The sequence below is a fragment of the Nipponia nippon genome, unplaced genomic scaffold (genome assembly GCF_047370975.1).
Source record: "Nipponia nippon isolate SJK-2023a ecotype South Korea unplaced genomic scaffold, ASM4737097v1 scaffold_3, whole genome shotgun sequence".
Lineage (NCBI taxonomy): Eukaryota > Metazoa > Chordata > Aves > Pelecaniformes > Threskiornithidae > Nipponia > Nipponia nippon.
Genome location: NW_028262347.1, coordinates 113,649,446 through 113,670,834, shown reverse-complemented (window position 1 = coordinate 113,670,834; position 21,389 = coordinate 113,649,446). Strand labels below are relative to the sequence as shown.

At 42.5% G+C, this 21,389-nt stretch overlaps 1 protein-coding gene across 1 annotated transcript in view; it reads right to left on the bottom strand.

Moving 5' to 3' along the window:
• The window catches only part of SORCS3 (sortilin related VPS10 domain containing receptor 3), a 321,133-nt gene that overhangs the window by 153,626 nt on the left and 146,118 nt on the right, over positions 1-21,389 (bottom strand). The window contains exon 3 of the mRNA XM_087766350.1: positions 16,074-16,173. Within this exon, the coding sequence (XP_087622476.1) occupies positions 16,074-16,173 (100 nt within the window). The remainder of the gene's footprint in view (positions 1-16,073; positions 16,174-21,389) is intronic.

Genomic DNA, 21,389 nt, shown 5'->3' with positions numbered 1-21,389 from the left:
GAAGCATTTTAGATTAAATGTTTGACCATCTGAAATTTCTCACTGGCAAATATTTAGTTATTCATTCCCCGCCATTCTTCCTCTCTTCTACATCATTACTGCAATTTACTTGCCCTGCAGGCAAAAGGATGCCCTCAGAGTATATACACAACCTTAACCTCTTAGAACACAGCTACACAGCATATCTGAAGCCCCTCTATGCCAACCCCATGGAGGACAGATGCAACTCATTGCAAAGAAAATCTTATCCTTTTTTCTTCTTTCCTCACCACGTGTCAGTTCAATTAAAGAACGTCAGTTTAATTAAGTCAGCCAAAACCCCTCTGAGAAAAAAATGTACTGGTGTCACAAGTAACTGTCTACTTACCAGCAAAAGTAACACCCATATAAATCATCATTAAGCTAAAAATATCTTTGCACGATTTGCACTAGTTTAGAAAACACACCTTAACTTTACACAAACTTTTACAGAAGATGTTCAGAAATCGCTAGGTACCTGCTCACTGCCCTGTAGATACACTGACTCCTGCAATAATCAGGGGAAAAGGAAGCCAACCTCTACTTTCCAGTCACCAAGACCACAGTCTCAGTCAGAGAGGAAAAAATGGGAGACAGCAGTGAAAAATCTGAGGGACATCCGCTCTCTGGGAAGCCAAACAAGACAGCCATGAAGAGGGCAACAGCTTCCACAAAATCACTAACTTTGCATCCCTAAAAGAAAAAACTCATTGCAATCCCTTGTGTTACAGAGTAGCCCAGATTTGGGGCTCCTTCTTGCTTCACATAGCTCAAAAACTTCCTTAATGTTAAGGATAACCTGTGGGCATCAGTCAAGCAGTAAAGGTGCACTGAGCTTTCACAAGAGATAAATTGTTTGGACCTACCCCGTTTCAACTTCTTGTAACTTCACTTCTTATTGCTCAAAATTTAACATTAATAACAGATTTAATTAATGAATATAGCGCCAGATCACCATCTCACAGAACCATAACGCTGTAATCTTAAAGGATGAAGTGCACTGCACTCACTTTATAAGGGTTTATGAAGCATGTGTTATAAAAGTACCTCAACCATAAGGCTTTTATACCTTGGCACTCACTTCAATACAATCCCATAAAATCCAAGCAATCTTTAAGCGTTAAAGGTGACTTTCACTACTGTATTTATTATTGGATAATGAAAAATGAGTCAGACACCCATAGAAACTGAGCAATGAAATAGAGTTTCCTGAGACTTTTGCATTGGGTCTGCATTATATGTACCGTGACCAAAGAACGAAACAGCTCTCTCAAGACCTTTCAGGCACTTCATGCTAACCTCTCTCCTGAACTTCTTTCCCATAGGGACTTCTCCATAATTACAAACCAACCTCTACTCTGCAGAATTCCATTGCTTGTCACTGAACCAGATGTCACCAGCTGTTTTTGTAAGCATCCAACTCCTGTGAAGGACCTCCTCCACAGACTCCCTCAGCTGTGCTGGAGACTGCACCTCTCTACTCGAGTAGGTTCATTTGAGAAGACAGCATAGGTGTCTGACATTAACATCAGGGGGACTCCATCTGTGGGTTCCCCATCTTTCCAGCATTGAGAGAGAATGATCAGAGCACATCATGCTCTTCAGGTTACATTCAGGTCTTATGTCTTTGTAGAATATTTTGTCTTTTGTAGAGGGTACATGAAAGAAGAGGACCATTACAAGGTAGAAAGTAATAAACTATAAAATGATTTTTTTTTTTTAACCTAAAACATCAGGGTCTTGTGGTGATACTGCAACACAAAAGAGGACATTACTGGGGTGCTTGTTCATTTTTATGAATATCAAATCCTCTTCTGAAATGCAATATGCAATTATTCTGCTGTCCCTTTGTTATATCTATTTAGACAGCCCACCTTCAAAATTGAGAGCAAGTTTCACCATAAGTTTTGTAAATTGTACCACAACAATATTCTGCATAGATATCGAGACCATTTTGTCAATAAGAAATGATGCAAGCATAAATCTGCTGTCCAAACAGCACATCCTCTCCACCAGGATCAAGCACCCTAGGTTCACTGTTAAGCTGAAAAGCAGAATCCTGGTACTGTCAGAAATAAAACTAAGAATTTCAGCTACAACCAACCCAATATGTGCCTTGTCTCAACAGAACTCTCAACCAGTAGTTCAAGGGAGCGTAAGTCTGGCCTATGAGGATGAATAATCGACGTGCATGAGATACTAGTATTACACTCAGACACTAAACATGCAATTGGAATATATAGTCCTAGCATGTGCTACGCACAGTTGGCTCAGTCAGGGAAGAGTACACATCAAAGATTACAGCATCTCAGTAATTCTTTCATTTGCTTCTCATAAAGATTAAAAAGGATGGAGATGCCAGAAAGAATCTGGGGAAACTCTGAGATAGAGCAGTTTGGTGGCAAAAGAATGATTATCTATCGTGCTCCTGTCTGAAAATCCATAGGGTAGATATCTTACATGATTAACTCTAAGAAAAGAGATTAGTAAAAGCATGTCAAATGAGGACCAGCACCACCTTGCCTTCTCCAAGGAGATGCACATCAGCCCACCATGCTTGTTTATAATGAATAACCCTGGTTAATCTTTCTGACCTCTATTGTTTCTCATATCTAATTATATCCAGATTACAATTACAATTAATTGTTCAGATTTGTACAAAATTAAAACAGGTTCTTGGCACTGCAACCATACCTGCCACAAATTGCCATACAAAAACAAACCACTTCACAGAATTCCAAGCTCACACACCCCAGCCCCTATGGAGACAGCACTTCATTTAATTACCACCTCTGGCAGCTGCGCAAGAGCACAGATGCACCTTGCAGGATGCCCTGAGGATCAGGAGCAAATCAAGGCTAAATTGGATACAGAGCAAGAGCCCCTCAAGGAAAACCACTCTGCCGTGCTCCTTGGCAGGTGGGAAATGAAAACATCATGGCTGTAAGGCTTAGGCAAAATCAGAACTGGAAAAAGATACTCTAAGACTGCTGTCCTAACCTGCCCACAATGCCAAATCCCAGGCTGGATCCAATTTGCATGCAAAGGAGTGGAATAAGCCGTCGCACTAGACCCAACAAAGCAGAACATCTCATCTTTGTTTTACTGCTAAGCAGGTCAGAACAACATGTCTCCCTGCTTTCTCTTGTCTTTTTGGCACTGGACACATGTACTTTTCACTTTTAATTACAAGGCACAGCAAGCATTTGCTTGTTAAATTTCAGGTGCCAGTGGGGATGGAAGCCATCCAAAAAGCATGTGTTTGACCTGGCAAAGAGTGACTGATTGGCAACAGCCACATGCTTCGTTGTAAAACCTTTTCATTGTCACAGCAAGGCAGAGTTTACCCAAGGTTACTCCATTATACTCTTGTTACAGCTGCACATTCTCCAGCTCCCCACAGATTGTCAGAGCAAAGTCCTCTGCCACAGTAATCCCACCTTCCTGAGGCCACTTTGGTGCTGCGTGCTGTTCAGCTATTTTGCCAAAGGCTTTTCCATATCACAGCATGTTCATGCATAGTTCCCCTCTACAAACTGCCAAATGGGTTACAAGCATCACCAGTTATGGCTGGGTTTGTATGTATCCAGTTTGACAAGCACTTCTAAGACTGGGCCTGGACCAGAAGTAGAAGGAAATCTGGCTGGTGACCTTCGGCAGCAACCAGTGCTTCCACAGGAAAAACAGACACCAAATCAGCAGAAGAGAAATTTAAAACTTCTGATCTATATTATGCCTTGCTCTGGAGTCTGGTATTTCTGCATAGCATAGTTCTGCACGATGCCTTTTTACTCTTCTCAATTCTACATAGGAAATCCCTAACTGTCACAACATCTGACACACTGTTTTGTGGTCACCAGCTTTTTCTAGTGACACAGAACAGCTCTGATCCCAAACTGTGTGCACAGAAAGAGAAAAGCAGCATTCATTGTTCTAATTATATGTTATTTGAGTAAATGCATGGTTGTGCTATTCTCCATAGAACTACAAAGTAATTTTCACTATTATGGTAACTTACCGTGTAAGCAGAAATAGTCACAGAAAATAATGCTATCAGTAAGGAGAGGCTGTGCGCACCACAGCTGCTGGAACTGAGAACACCATTTATATAAAAACACTTCTCTGATTATAGGTCTCACTTGGGAGAACACTTTACATGTGGGAATAAGTTTACTCACAGTAGTTGCCCCATTACAGAAAACAAAAAGATGTGCATGGATAGTTACTCATGGGGGTAAACTTTAGCAGCCCATATACAGCAGTCTATTTCATTTGAGGACAGTAGAGTGTTTCACGACTCTTTAGAAAAATAAAAATTGTATTATGTATCTCCCTTGAGGCCATTAAACCTGAATACAATTTTAAATGCATCATTGCTTCTCCTCTGCTTACACACTTTATTTTTCTGCTTTTTAGTCAGATTGCAGAGAGAACATAGACAACAGCCAGCTTTATCAATGTTCGCATCCAGATGCTAATGATCTATCTCAATTTACTTACCTGGCATCTATTACTCATGTCTCTCCCTAATGTACTTCTCTTCCTAACATGCCCCCACTGAAGGAAGCCGAGGAGATAGGAGAAGGTCTAGCCATTTTATGGATGGAAGGTTGAGGCACCCAAAAATTAAAGGTTAAAGTTACAAAACATGATGGCATTGCAGTGGTCTGCACAGTAGCACTCAGCTCTAAGCTATCCACTGTGGTTGCAAGCTCCACATGCTAACTCAGGTGCCAGAGATCCTAATATATGGGAAGGTTCAGGACGTAGGAATAGGATTCACAATTACCAGCTCCACTGGCTTTAACTTTTTCCATTACATTTGCAAAATTAGCTTCCAATGATACAGTCCTTGCAGGTTTATGGTAGAACTCTTGTCTGCGATTACACACCAAGAAGGTCAGTGACTGCCCCAGTGGCTGTGAATCACAGCCACTATGTCCTGTTCCAACAGAGCCACTGATACCTCACAGCCTTGGGAAAAATCACACTTTCCTTTCTGTATCCTTCCATGCACAGACATGAGACCTCGTCACTGCACGGTCCTGAAGAACTAGTGTCAGAGGAAAGGGAATTGGAAAAGGGGACAAAGGTTTTATCTGCAGCACAACCCTGACACTTTGGTTTAAGAATCAATTGGCAAAAGGACCCACAGTGCTGCTTGGGATAAAGCAATTTACGCAGAATTGTTCACATCAGAGCCGAAGTCAGAGTTACTGCACTTACACTGTAAGAGGCAGATGCACATATATGGCAGAAAGTGAGACAGCCTCCTGACCTTTCAACTGCCAGCATGGACCCTGCAGACACTGCTCATGTCTTCTACTAAAAATGAGAATTCACTCAATAAGCAATGCTGAATTTCTTTACTCTTCACTTTGGAAAATAATGAAATAAAAAGACATTTTGCCAAAGATCGTTGGGTTTGAGGGTTGGGGTTGGCAGGGCAGTGATTTTCCTTAAAGAAAAATAACTGTGCTCTGATGAACCAGCTGGTGTCACTAAAGATCAAGGTCAGAGCATTATGCAGTCTTCAAAAGGACCCACCTGCTTGTTTTCCAAGAGCTGCTCTCCACCCATTCTATTATTTTTCCTCCTTTTTAATAACAGGACATGCTGACTCGTTATTATTGATTGATTATCCTGCTGTCTGTGAAGCACCGTTCCCCTCCTCATTAATTCAAAACTACCTCATTTTTCATACTTCATAAATTAATATATTATTGGAGCTGCGGCAGTAAAGGAGAGGACCATGTTTCATAGAGAGGTAGGGAGGGTGGAGAAAGGAAGGAAGTCTCAAACCTGCCCTACATCAGGATCTGCAACTGTGCCCACCCTGCTGACAGGCTGGGTGTTAAGTACAGGCAGCCCCTTACAAGCTGATGCATCCTGACAGTCCCTCTTTGTCCCTGTAACCAAGGCAGGGTACTCTGAAAGCTCACATGGGTCCGCTCTGCCCACTTCATAAAAGCAATGGCCATGCTAAATGGCAAACTTGCAGCTTTATTTTAGTGGATATTATAACTTCTGATCTGTCCTTTAACACTTGCTAGCTAAATTAGAGCAAACTACCTCTTTATTAAAAACTGACAGCCAACTCTGGGAAGTCCAGATCTAAAAGTGGATGTGACCTTTCCAAGTTTTACCCCATCTCTTCTCTTTATGACCTCGTACCATACCTAAGGCTCTGTAGGGCCCTGATTTTAGCAATACAAGGTGAAGCAGGCAGAGAGAGCAACAGGAGAGGTGGACTGGCTTCTGGAAGCCAGACAAGGCAGCTGTGTCATAGATGTGCACCAGTACCCTGCCAAGGTGAGTCTTACCTGATAATTGGCCTTTTTTCCCCAAACGTTATTTGCAAGTCCTAGAAAAACAAAGCTGACCTATTGGTTTGGGTTTCTCCCATCTTTCCCCCTCACAATCTGACTCTCCAGCCACTTCAGTAGACAATGAAGTGCAGTGATACCCTCCTCAACCAATCTTAGGGTTTTTTAGGATGATGGGGCTGGGAACTCTATGTTTAAAGTGGTAGATACCTACATTTACCATCATAAACTGTGAAAAACAAACACTGCTCACCCACTCAGCTTTTGCACACAAAGCAACCTCAGGGAATTGTGCATGCTAAATAAGTCAGGTCCAAAGGGTTTGAATGCTGATTTGCCTTTCCCTGAAATCTGTGCCTGCTTTCATTCAAGTGGCCAATTTTTTTCCCAAAGTCCCAGGCAGCATCTAAGCAGGGATTTCAGGATCGCGGTTCCAGTCCTTGGTGGATAAACAACGTATCAGGTGTCCGACTGCTTTTTTTTTTTATTTTACTTATACATCTTGTGTCTACATGCTTACTTTTATCAACCAGACTGGCAATATCTGTGAAGATTAAAATGACATTTATTTAACAGGACATTTTTCATAAAGCCAACTTAGACAGCCCTCATTTTATTCCCTATCTTTATTAATTAAATCCTGCATTAGGCTTCCATTCACTTTCAATACTCACCTCAGCACTAACCAAACATGTATTAAACGAGTTCATAAACCTATGAAAAATGCAAGTTAAAGCTCTTGGAATGTGTAAGTACAAAGACATGAAATGCAGATGTATAAAGGGACACACAAGCAATCCTAATTCTGGAATTTCATAATATATTAATTTTTTTTCTTCATGAACACTGAAACAATCACTCTCTATGTACTATCTTTAAGATAGGTATAAACAGAAACAGATACCCATCTCTCTTCTAACCCTCTACCCTCCACCCCCATTAAATAATGCCATATGTGAGCATTTTGTTAATTATCTCAATTGTGTTTATTTTTAGAAACAGCTGATGAGCAGTGGGTGAGGTTCACTGGAGTTTGGGTTTTGGTTTTGTTTATTTGTTTGTTTGTTTGTTTTTTAATGCAACTGCTTTTCCAGGGAATTAACTGAAAAAGCCCCAGGAATGTGCAGCTTTCATGTTCTTGCATACCGATGGACAGCCTTCCCTGGAGTATAATGATCAGATTGTCCCTGTTTAAGAAAGGGGAAAACTTACATTGGGGATCTCTCATAAGCTTGGTTCCCAATTCTGTGCTCTCTGTGTTGTCAAATGGTCGCATCCCAGTCAACAGATGCTATACAACAAGCCAGAAGTAGTAAAATGAAAATCTGCAAATGAACAGATAGTAGTTTGTTCTTTCTTTAAGCACAGGAGCCTGCAGGTCAGGTCAGGTCCCAGTGGGGCATCTGACATGCCAGGCCTCACAGTCCCAGGCTGCAGCAGGGCAGAGTACTCTCTCTCAGGAGCCCCTTGACTACAAAGATCCACAAGGGAGGCAAAATCCCCAAATACAGTAGTAGTAATAATAATAATTATTATTAAAAAAAAAAACAAAATAAAACAAAACACAAACCACTATTTGGGCATACTGAAAAAGACCCTATATTTTAAGAGTATTCTAATAACACTCATATTTTGCCTTTACATCTCAACATCTCCCATTCATTGATCTTGAACCATGTTTAAAACACTAATAAACTAAGTCATCCAGCATTGCGAAACAGTATTTCTTATGTAGGAAAGGTCAGAGAAACCTACAGAGAAAACGTGACTTTTCTGAATTCAAAAGAGACAATAAAAATCCCTTCAAAAGAAGAAATTCCTACTTCTCCAAGTATTACGACCCATCTGTAACTCAAGAGACCTCTTTCACACAGTCTCAGGTCATGGTTCTGCAAACATTTACAAAAATTCTCTCTTTTCTCAGGTGACAAATTCAAGCTGAATTAATCAGACAAGTAGCGAGAATCCCATGCACGAGAGCTCACAAGACTGCACTGTGCAGATAAAACACATCATGTCACGTATCCGCTGACTCTGCCATGGATGTTGTGGGTGACCTTGAGGAAATCATCTTTGCTTCATCAGTAAGTGAAGAAAAATATTACTTCTTTATTCCCATCTTTATTCCCCTATTTAAATTGTCAGTTCTGGAGACTGAGAGTGACTGTCCCTAAAGTGTATTTATGAGACAGAATACACTGCCATGTTAACCAGATCACAGTCACATTTGTACAACCCACTGGTATAACCAGAGTAGACAAATCTGAGCTCAGATAATCCAGATGCTGTGTTTTAGAGCTACAGCCTTTCCTGTACATCAGTAAGCAGGTTCTGCCCACATAGGCTCTGGACTGAGTGGCATGGTTTTTGGAGTGTTGAGAAGCACAGCAGCATCATAGGCAGTACAACAGGTCCAGAGGATGGGTGCACAAAGAGATGACTACAACTCCACTTGCATCTCAGGTAATTTAGGCCCTGTTAATAGCAGCTGCAAAACCAAGAGCTATTTAGTAACTGTATTTCATTGGGCTGAAGGGAAAGATTAGGGATAAAAGACAGTAGAAACAACTAGTTCTATCACTCCTGCCCTGTGGCTCTAACTCAGCCCCATTGCCTTTGTGTTATAAATACATTCTCTGAGATCACACCAGCAAGTGCCAGTTTGCAGCACATGATGTTTATCACAGTGTCAGCATAATAAGGAAAAAGGGTCCAAAGAAACCTTCCATCTGCCAAATGGCTTTAGGATACTCCAGAGCTCAGCTCCTCACCAATAGCTTGGGACGCAACCTTAGGAAAAAGCAGCAGATGACTAATGGGAGCTGGGGCAAGGAATGGCAGCTCAGTTCAGGCTGGGTTACCAAGCATCAGGTGCGTGCTGGAATTATCTGCCTCATCAGCTTATCACACATTTGATGAGCAAGGAAAAAACAAGATGCTGGGGAATTCCCTTTGGGATCAAATGAACTAAGAAACGAAGGCAAAACCAAAATTGGTTTGGACCATGGTTCTGCCCTGAGGGTCCAATCACAGCTGAGGAATTCCCTTTGGAGATACATGAGGCCAGGACAGGGCTTGCTCTCAGTTACTCTCCAAGTGAGCAAGAAGAAATAAAGAGGAGGTCAAAGCAATTTGTGCTTATTTAGGATCTCCAACTTCTGTTAGAGGAGGTGTCACTCCATCACTCCCAATGTGCTAGCTGGTTTCCAGTCAGGTAGATGCATTCCTCTGCAATTTCAATGTTACAGTCACAATTAACTTTTTCCTTCATTAACCTGAACTGCAACGCAGCATTGCTCTCTGCCAGCTCATAAACAGTTGCTGCGCTTCATCCCCAAGAAGCTGCACAGAAACAAACAAATCTAATTAGATTTAGCTTTCAGAGCTTCTGATTCTCCAAATACCTCTCAACATTTCTCATTCTGATGGGCCAAGTTCAGAGGCATGACTAGGTATGAGAGGTGCGGCATGCTTTTGGCTTTTATAGCTTCAGTGATTTGGACTGCCCCTCCATTTTGACTCTATGACAACTGGGAAACTAGTCTGCAAAACCATTTTCTCGAAGCTCTTTAAATGAGCACTGTAACTTTATTTCTGCTTTATGCTGTTTGCAACTCCTGTTCAAATCCCTTTGCTAGAAGGCCTATCTATAAATAAAATCTTTAATGCTTCAGTTCTGGTATAAGGGAAAAATTGGGGGAATCCTCATTTCAGTCACTGCACCTGAGTGATATTTCTGTGCAGAGAGTCAGCATAAAAGACTACAGACCCTTTAATTCCTCAGGTTATCACCTACAACAATGACTGTACCAGTGCAGGAGAAAAGCTAAAGATGACTGCATCCAATTGAATTGCAAAGCAAATTCATGAAGGAAGGTATTTCTAAGACATCAGAACTGTCACCCCGGATCTTAAATGCAATCAGGACCCCTCGTTTATCCACATCTCATCTGAGCAATACTATGTACAGGCAAGTGCTTTTTGGTTTGATTTTGTCAGAGTTGTCATTCTCTTCCTTTTTCCTCTCTTCTTTTTCTTTTAAATGCTTTTTAACTCCATCCTCTCAACCTCCACAGGAATCCCAAGGGTAGAGCTAAAAGTTTCATAGTGAAAACTGGGTTTTCAACTAAACAACACCTTCACCAAGAATATGCACTCTTCACAGAACACTTCATGGGAAAAGTAATACATGATATCTATGGTTCAACAACAATTCCTTGAGATTCAAAATGGCACCTCAGTGCCTGAAAGGAGCAATGCTTCTGATATACAGGACTTCTGTTTTCATCTTCTTTCTGCACCCTTTGGAAGGACTTTGCATCCCTCTGTGAGGCATCAATTCTAAAGTTAATCCTCTTATTGACAACCAAGAAGAAAGCAAATGTTCTTGGGATAGGGGATCTTACCCAGCATACCAACCAATGCTAGAAAATAGGGACTCTCAGCACTTCAGCTCCTAACAGTGCCATTTTGAAGTGCAAGCAATTAGTCAAAGAATCACAGGCTTAATTTTTTTTGTGGAAATTATCCAATTTTCTAATGGAAAGTTTTCAACAACAAAAAGAAAAAATATTGGGACAGAAAGAAAATGGGAATTTAGAGAGTCAAGAGAAATATTCTTATTAAAATAGAAGAGACCTTTTCCCTTAGTGCTTTGGAAGAAATAAACAATTCTAATTCCCAGACTGCTGTGAAAATCTGCCTCTAGTAAAATGTAACTAACACCCAAAATATAGCATTAAATTAAAGGTCAGCAGGGAACGGAGATCTCTGCCCAGCAGAGAGTAAGCAGCCTTTTGTCATATCCCTAAAGACAGACAAGAGGCTACAGGGTAGAAAAGCCAAAGCTGTGAGTTTTGCGAGTCTAGGCTTTTAAGAGCACTTAATCATCTGCCCCTTAAATCCCATTCATCTCTAAGGAAGGGGTGCTGCTAAATGGATATGAAAATTTCTCCTTTCTGAAGTTCACCACAGAGTTATCAGGCTTATTGCAACCTATGTGTCAATCGGGCAAAGCAGATGCTTCTCATGAGGTCTCTCAGGCAAACAACTGGGTGGGCAGATGCACTGAAGGGGAAGATGTGTCCTGGAATACGCTCTGCCTATTAGAGCATCTTTGTGGTGGTGGAAGTATCAAAATTGCAGGCACTTGGCTTCTCACCAGGGCTCAAAACAGTAACTCTTAAGAAAGCCATAGCCCCCAGGACTTGAGTTGTCTGACTGCTAGGTCTAATGACCACCTGGAATTTCATAGTATTAACGAGAACTCAATGCAGATTTTCCTGATCCAAATACAAGTCCCTAGTGTGCAAGTGAAAGAAGAAACAACCCAAGCATCTGCAGGAGAGCAGGTACAAGTCTGGCAGTTTCAGTTCTCAGCAGCAGAGGCTGTACGCACAGTTGCAAAGCATTGTGAAGTCCTGAGCTTGTTAGTTCTTAGGAGAAGGGAATTAGCAGTACAAGCAGTATGAGCAGTCCTGGCTCACAGCAGGAAGCATTTCTGCTCCAGTGCAGCCAGAGGCCAAGGATTCGCAACGGGCTGCAGCCTCCTTGACTGCTTCCTTATGTCAGCACTCCAGGGTGGTCTCATTTCAAACGATGGGTGCTCTCAGATCACCAAGCTGGCCCTGATCACTAGCAATGATACCTGACAGGCAAGAGGAATCGCAGCTTGGAAGAAGTATTCTCGGTAACTTCCTTTGGTATCTGCGTGTTGTTAGATTGATTTAATTATAGCTGCAAACCTCAAATTACACAATGGCAAAGTGCATTTTCCAACTATCTTCTTGCAGTTTCTAGGAAATGGGCACCCCCTATCTCAGCTCCAAAACCAGCCATCAGCAGGTTGGGTCAGCAGCTGGGAGCAGGCACTCTGGGACCCAGCCCCGCCTCTGCCCAGCACCACGTAGGGACACAGCCAAAGCCACCTCAGCTCAGTCTTGGCTATGCTGCTCTATGCCTTGGTTAACTCTGTGCGTGTGGAGGGTTGATATCTCCCAGTGGCAACGTGTAAAACCAAGGAACACCCATAGACTGAATCTGGCCTCTAAGTGCCAAACACCAGCACAGCTAAGAGGTGCCCAGGGAGAACTGAAGCTGTCCTGGATTTATCACCATGATAACCACAGAGACTGTGTTTCTTCACCCCTTCCTTCTCAGCTGCCTCTTTCCTCTTCAGGCACACAGACAGGATCTCTCCACGGTGATTTCACCCACTGATAAACACTAGTGACTGATGTGTTTCACTGAGGAGCAAAGGGCAGAACTGAGGGACCAGCTACTTCCAGGCTGCTGCACCATTTGCCAGTCTGCTGTGTCAGGAAAGACATTTTGATACTAAGCAGGACACCAAATACAGACAGGGGTAATATTCAACACCCTGCTGGGGCTCTCCAGTTAGGGATGGGAGACACACGTGGAAGCAGCTTAGAAGGAAGCATAAAGAGAATATGAAATGAATAAAATTGACTAAATATATAACAAGAGTTTTAAGCTTAAAAGAGGAAGGCCAACAATACATGAAGCTAACTGGGAATTTGCTTTTGCCATCAATGTTACATAGCAGATGCTCAGACATTAACTTTGTTGGGGACAGAATAAAAACCAAAAAGAATTAAATATTTTAAGGCCTTAAGAGCCATTAGGTCATCAAGTCTGACCTCCACTTGTAGCACATGTTCCAGAATTTCACCAAATCATTCCTACATTAAGCTCAATTTTTCTTCCAGAAAGGAATCCACTTTGGAAGAAAAGGGTGTTGGAGTGCCATAATTCAGGAGAGTAAGGTATGCATCAGGTGTGGCTTTCTTGGGACCAAGAGAGAAGGGGAATGACACAGGCTCCCAGACCATGAGCTGTAGCCATGCCTCACCCAGCTGCTCAGCCTCTGCATTTCAACTCTGGCCTCATCTGATCCCCCATATTGCAATAAGCACAGATGTTGGTATTGAGAAATCGGTGTCCCACCATCACCTGGCAGCACTGAGCAGAGAAATACAGGAGAAACCACCAAAAAATTTACAATATTCCCATCAAAAATTTTCAAAAATGAAATCAGAAAGAAAAAGTTTGTCTTTTAAAAGAAGAAAGAAAAAAGCCAGTGTTTAAATCCTCTTGCCTCATAACTGAGCCCAAGGTTATGCCACAATTCAGGTAAATGATGTTTATATAACTGGCATTTGGCTGAATGCATAATTCCTATTTAACAGCTGGAGAGAGGCATTTTGGGTCTTCAAAGAAATCTGACAGGTAATTCCCACTGTAGTTTCGCAGGGTAGCTGAGAGGTAATTATCCTTCTCACTAGTAAATCAATTAGGAATGAATGTATGGAAAGCGTTTCTCCTCCTCCAAGTAACTGCTAATCCTCTAAGCACTAATGAGCAGACAGGGCTAGCAACAGTGTGCAAACCCATCAAAAATCGACAGCAGCTGCAAGGCGTGCAGGGTCCAATCAGCACCTGGGAGCTAATGCCTCAGGAGAAAATATCTTGCCCGGAAAGGGTCTGCACGATTCACTGTGTGCGCACAGGCCCTATGTACATATGTTACTTTTGGTATCTCCCTCCCTGTTTACTGCCTCAAACAAAGATCTATTTTTGAGGCTCACAGGAGATCACTGCATTGTGTTCAACTAGCCAGCACCTGTGCTGTTAGAGGTGAAACACAAGCTAGCTGGGCTTTCTTTAGTGGGGTGCAATGGATTCACCTGCTGCTTTGTGATTCATTATTGGTGGCTGTCCTCAGGAGCTCAGCAAAAATATGCTGCTTACTCTGGAGGCCACTATAAAAATATTCACGCAGAGAGACTTTGAGAAGATTATGACTCAAGTGCATTTTTTGCAGTGCACAACCTCATGAATCTGTAAGGGGTGGGTGGACAATAAACCTGATACTGAATTTGACAAACCCCAGATGCTCCAAGCCAATGACACCTTCTTCAAGCTTTTTTCAAATGCTGCATGGACATTTGGAATTGCTTTGACAGTGAACAAAGCAGAGTCAGCTTCGGGTTTAGACAAACCAGCTGTTTAACCATGCACAGGAACAGTGCCCATACATTTAGCAGAGGTAGAAAGAATGGAAATAAGTTTTTCCCACAGCAGCCAGCACTGAAGCTAGTTTCCTACAGGTTTTCATCTCTCCGTTTCAAAAGATTTTTCAGAGGGACGAGAAGAGGTAAGATAGACAGATAGGTCCAGAAATCATTTCCTTAAGACATAAGACCAAAAAAAAATTTAAAAAATTGTCATCTGAAATAAGAAAACAGCAGGTAAAGATTGGTCTGCATGCCACTATATGATGAAATGCAGATGTTATTAACAAAAAAAGAAAAAGGAGAAAAAAGACTGCTAATCTATAGAGCTCGATAGCTTGAGAAATTGCTAGAAGATAATCGTATATCCTAGTACTCCAATTTGTGAGGGAGACTTTACACCAGCTATGTAGGATTTGTAACTGAGCATATTGCCTCTGATTTTGGGTGGGCAGAGTTGCTTTGGAAACAGAATGAAGAAGAATTAACTCTTCAGTGCCCACAATATTGGATATGGGAGGGGTGCGAAGGCCAGGAGAGATCATTACAAAACATCTTCATTCCATTTTGCTCAGAAAAAAAGAAGTCAAGGTAGTTGCCACAATAATTCAGCTTCTGCATCAGAAAAAATATAAGCTGACCCCTGCCCACTGCACTCTTCCTCTCCTCTATTCATCCAAACACACACGTATTGTTGCCGATAGTTAATCAGAGCTATGACTGCCTTAAGTTTGCATACACTGAAATAAACATCAATCCTGAAACCTCCGTAGACTGTCCAGTAGTGGAAAACACAATAGTAGTAATAAGAACAGTACAAGTAGCAAAATACTAGTTTGGAAGCCTATTGATGGAGACAGGAGATAGGCAGTTTGGAAGTGATCAAGCTGAAAGGGCTGCACCCCATCCAAACACAACTCCACTGCCAGCAATTAGCTACATGCTGCAGCCCTCCCACGTTGATTTCTGTGGGTAGTTGAAAGCATCTTTGTCCCACTACCTCCCTTGAATCAACACAGGCAATAATTTTAAACGAAAAAGGCACTGAGTAGTAACTCCTGGGCTGCATTCTGTGAGCCAGCTGCAGCCCTAATTGCATCACGTGGGAAGCGTGAGCTGGGGGTTTGAAAGCTATGACCTCATCTTCTCTCCTACACATTCAAATCAAACCTTAGGTCTCCCACCCACTCTCCCTGGCATATTCTGCTTTCAGCCCCCTTACGTGATGTAACCAATGAAAATGTCATTTACATCTTTACCTCCAACTTCTATCTAGGGAAAGCATAAAGGGGAAAAGAGTCAAATGCAGAAATAAATGCCTTTTACTCAGTAGTTCTAATAAAGAGATGACAGAGAAGGCAGGGAGAGGTGTACTAGCCAAAGATGGTGTGTAAGCAAGAGTCCCAGAAACATTTGCGTGAGTTCAGCTTCTTTAAAGGTGTAACAGTCAGATAAAAGCAACCCTTGTATTTCTCTAACACATTCATCAGGAGATTTAGTGCTCCATCCCCCACCACAAGTAAAATAGGCATAGTTCTACTGGATTGCATGGAATTGCACTAGTACAACTTAGACAGCAAATTCAAGCTCTTGTGAATTACCAACGGATTTCACTTTAGGTTCATAATTCTTCTCAGAATGAACAGAATGCTGTAATTTTGTTTCTATAGCTACCAGCTCGATAGCTCTCCCTTACCTTCCTCTTGTTAGTGGGACTGACATAAAGGTAGCTCAGCACAGTCTTCAGGCCTACTTTGTCATTTAGCTTTTCATAGGTAGTGCCATAGTCTGTTGACCTGGAGAAAAGAGGAGACAAAAAGAGTTTATGTGGTTATTAGAGCTGAGGGGAAGGAAATGACTGTGTGAACAGATGCTCAAAGTTACAGCTTGAGCATTATTATCCTTAATACTCCACCTTTTGTGCTTCATTCAGGGTGGCCACCAGAAAAGAGAAGAAAACTTGAGTCCTTTGGGGCAGGGCCTGTCTCTGCATCAATTGATCCTATGCACCTGGGGAGCTGTGGTGCATCCGTAAGGATGGACTTTTGGGGCAAGCTCTGCTCTCATATGCCAGTGTGGGATTCCAAATGATATGTGCATGAGAGGACTCTGATCTCAGCAGCATCCTTAGCACAAATTCTCTTTTCAGAGAAATCCAACAGAAGAATCCAAATTAAACCCATCAAAACCAATTTTATTTAAGTAGGCTGATTTTTGACTTGGAGATGGGGATCCAAATGTGGCTCAGAATTGTAACAGCTGAACTCATGTCTAGATAAAAATGTGCCTAAACTGGCATCTTGAGTCCTCAGTCACCCCCATCCTACTTTGTGCCAGGCATTTAATTTTTCTGAGTTAGAGAGACAGATTCAGGCCCCTGCACTAGCAAATCCCACCCAGAGGAGCAGATGATCTGGGGGTGGTATTACCCATTCGTGACTGGGGAAAAGGGCTGCTTCGTCACAGAGGGTTTTCTGTAGCTTCCTCCTCCTCATTTGTGGGCATGTTTGAAACCTCACTTTGCCCTGCTTGTTTCTCTGCTGTTTTCGTACTCTGCTCTTCCTAAAGAAACAACATTTTTCCTACCAGAACAGATCAATAGCTACCTAGTACAGGATCCCACACCTGAAGAGTGGTCAGCACCAGCCTGCTTTAGGAGGGGTGTCACAACCTGCATGAAAAGCCCACCCAACCCATCCAAACAGTGGGGAGAGTGTGGCTCCTGACCCTACATGGCTTCTATCACATGGACAGAGCACACACAATCCTTATCAGGTGGACAAGGAAAGACCGTCACAAAAAGCCTACCTGGACATACCTATGATTTTATTAAGATGAGAATTCATGCCCCCTGCCCTCCTCTCTAATCACACTTTTTACTAAACAGATGATTAGAGAACGTGTAGCAATTCAATGCCTTTCCCAGTAACTAGCTCCAATTTTCTAAGTTCAGCAAGCCTCCAGCATTTGCAGCTTTGTGGTTCTGCCTGAGACCCATCCTCTGCTTCTTGTCCGTCAGGAAGAGAAATGGCCCAAGCCACACTTCTGGCATCACAGTGAACAGTGCTGCTGCGCCCAGCAGTTCCAGGCTCCCACTCAAGTGGCTGCAGAAACTGAGCAGTGCCAGAATCTGCACCCAGCTCCACTGGTTTCCTCACTGCTAGTGGAGTCCAGAATGACACCAAAAAGGCCATGCCACAAAACCAGACGGCTGGTTTCAGGCTTCCAAGTTTTGACTCATGAAGTCAAAAGCTTGTTTTATCACTGATGTGGCTCCAGCACGTTTGCTTCTGTGCATCTTTCAAGAACAATTCCTAAATGTTTTGCAAACTGGTTCTTTCCTTAAATGGGTTTAACAAACCTTCCTCCTTTGAACACTCAGCAGTCAGGGGTGCTTCAAGTCTTAAGCAACTTCCTTGTGTTCTGGTTTAGCTCTTTAATACTAAAATAGAGCTAATACTAGCTCTGTTTACACTTAATACTCTTTTGTACTAATGCATAGTATTGATACTCACTGGGCTTCACAGAGATGTCCCAAAGGATATTGCAATAAGGTACTGTATTTCCATAGCACTTTCCCATCCAAAGAATCTGAAGCTCTTGTCTCGCTAGGTATCAATACCACTCAAAAAACCTAGCAGCTTTCCCCCTCCAGCCAAGCCTGAAACTGAAGCAGCTCGATTAATAAAACTGAATAATCCAGGCCAATTAATTCCACTACACAAGGCCTCCTATACATGCAAATTCAACAAGTCAGGAACCCTCAAGTAACACTAAGCTCTAAGCAGAGGGTAACGCGCAGAGGACAAGCACTGAGGTACTTCCCTGATCTCACCCTTCCAACAGCACTGAAGCTCTAAACAAGCCACATCCAGGACTACACATGTACCAGCCACCAGCCAGGGAAAGAGATCACTGGTTTCAATCAGCATTCAAAGAGAATACAAATAACAGTTTAATATTCTGACAGAGCTACTTTGGTTTTGTTCTACGAGTCATTTTCAGATCTCCCAAAATGCCTTGCACTTCTAAAGATGCAGACTGGATGCCCTAATGACTCTTTCTCATTAAACCATTATCACTCATTGCATTTGCCCTTTCAAAGAATAGCTAGAAAGGAAGTAGGATCATTATTTCGTTAGCTTCTCTAAGGCTTTCTTTATTATCATGACAGTCACCACTGGCTTCACAGAAACGTCTCAAAGGATATCACAATAATGTACTGTATTTCCATAGCACTTTCCCATCCAAAGAACCTGAAGCTTTTGTCTTGTGTTAATCCATTCAAACTAACAAAGTCCCAAGGGCCATACTGGGAAATATTATCTCTATTCTAGAGATGAAGAAACTGAAAGCTTGCATAGTTAATGGTTCGTTTTTTCAAAAGCAGGCATCTACAATTAGCCATTTCAGCTTCTATAATCACGTAGCGTATGGCTTTATACTCAAACCTGCTAAACTCCTACTACCAAACTGCCTAATTTGAAAACAAGTATTTACAAAAAAAGAAAAAAAATTGGCAGCCTAATTTTAGCAACCCAAGCCTGAACATTTGAAGAGATGTGACCCACAGGTAGAACAGAACAGTTTTGGCTCAGCTTTTAATCTTAATTTGAACCCTTCTCCTTTACTAATTACTTATCTTTGCAGTCAAAGACTTCTAACTGCAAACTAACTAGCCCACATGTCCTTACAGTTGTTTGACACTACAGGTAGACTGGATACCATGTTTTCTCCCATTCCTCTGGTCAGAACAGGATCCACTTCAAAGCACATTATTAAAGGAGTGGAGGGGAAGAAAGGTTGTAGTTATACCAAAATGACAAGAGAGTGATACAAAACACCCTTTCCATGAGGCACACACCCCAAACGCCTGCTTTAACTTTGGTTGGGTCTTTTATGGCCAACTGATCCTGCCTAGCTGGTTCTCCTCTGGGTTGCTCCACTGAAGCTCCATCACTGGAGTCTCATCATCTTGGTAGGCTGTTATTGCCTTCAGCCTCAACTTGATATTTGCAGATTGCTTCTAGCCACGTACACACACACGTGCATACATAAAAATGTTATTAACGATGCTTTCATAAAACAAATTGTTGCACCTCATTACACCGCTGGTAGCGCAGAAACTGTTACAGTGTGGAATGGACTCTGGCTATATATATAAAGCCTGTAAAAGTTCAGTCCATGCATTTTGTCCCACACGTCCTTATACATTGATCTTACAGCACTTCATTGTCCGCTCTATCCTGCTTTCCACCCTGCAAACCAAGCTGCTGGCAGTACCCCAAGAAAGGCTGCATAGTGAAAAGCAATAAAACCCAAGGTGTAGTCCAGCCTCGAATGGACCTTTGTCTACTCCAATTCAGCTTTTTGGTTTTTATAACTAGCAGTTCCTACCAGCCACGAGGAAGAATCTCTTTGCTAGTCTTCATTAACATAAAGAAACACTTGATCCAGTGTAACACAAATGTCATATTCATATAACCAAATAAACGTGGGCTTTCCCTGAAGAGGCTGTGGCACCAAATTCTACATATTCCCTTTGGTAAAGCAAGGTTTATAATGTAATTGATTTATTGGGAGACTGTAAATTCTCCCATAATTGTATTATATTATAAACCATTGGGAAAGAAAATTGCCTGCTTGATTCCACTGCCCTCCCCTGATGGGCTGCGACCTGTTTTAACCGTTGCTGCAAGTGCTGTCTCACAGTTTGGCAGAGCAGGGCTCAAGAGGCACACCCAGGCAGAGAAGCTTCTCTCTACCAAACCTGGTCATAACTCAGTGCACTGAGAGCTAACAAAATCCATCTTGTTCCTGTAGGTCTGAGCCTGAGCTTCCCTGTGATTCCGACAAACAGGCCTGAGTCAGCAGACTTTAATATTGTGATAAGACTTGCTCATCCCAAGGATATGAAGTAGAGGTGTGGAGAGGCAGAGAGAATGCCATCTGAATAGCTTTTAGAGGAGTCCTCCTCTCGGATGGTTTCCATCTCAGGGCTTTGTCAGGCAGAGAAAGGAGGTTTTGTTTGTTTGCAGTCTCAGCGACTCAGCTATGGAGATAGGTTATAAAATATGTATCAGTCTCTCAGGAGCAAAAGAGCTGCAAATGCTGGCACTGGATAGCTGGGAGGGACAAGTCAACCTCCTGGAGTGTACATGTGCCACCAACTCTCCTGTCAGGGGGCTTCTCCTCTGCGCCTGTGACTCTCCCCGACTGTGTGTGGAGAAGGAGCAGGTAGGGTCTTGATTTTAGATTCTCAGTCTTTTTCCTAAGATACTAAAGCTTATGCATTCATCTCCAGATTAGAGTCCCGCTACACACACCTGCAGCCCCACATTGAGAACCACGTGGGGGCACAGCTCTGCTTAAATGAGCAGGAGAACATCCTGATTCTCTGTGCACTTCAGAGAGCAACAGGAGCACACAGAGCCCGGATTAACATTTGCTTCTCTTCTCATGTGCCCGCAAACTGTCTTCCTGCAGTGTGCCTTTCTCTCCATACCCCCCAAACAACTTCTTGTTTTTACCCATTGGCCAATTTTCTCCCAGTTTGACAGCAAAACAAAAACCCAAGAGGAACTAAGTTTCTGTAAGTTTCATGAAAACCAGCAGCCAGCAAAAGGAGTGCAAACTTATTAGCACTCAGAGAAAAGCTACAGCATGAAACCAAATCCCATGAGACATAAGAGCAGGCACATCTCTCTGAACATCCAGATGCAGGAAAACATTCAAGCACAGCTCACATATTAATACACTACAAAGAACCCAACTGCACAACACAAGAAGTCAGGCTGCCAAACTTCCATTGCTTGTGAAACAATTTGTTTCCATCTCTCCCTTCCCCTTCCTTGCCCTCAAATTGTTGTCCCTGAGATAAAGGCCTTTCTGAAGCTATGACACACTGAGAAGAGACCCCCCCCCCCTGCAGCAGCCCCAACTGTAAACGCCTTTGGCCAGCTACCCTAGTGTTCATAAGTGGTTCAGGACTCGGACGAAAGCTGGCTCAGCG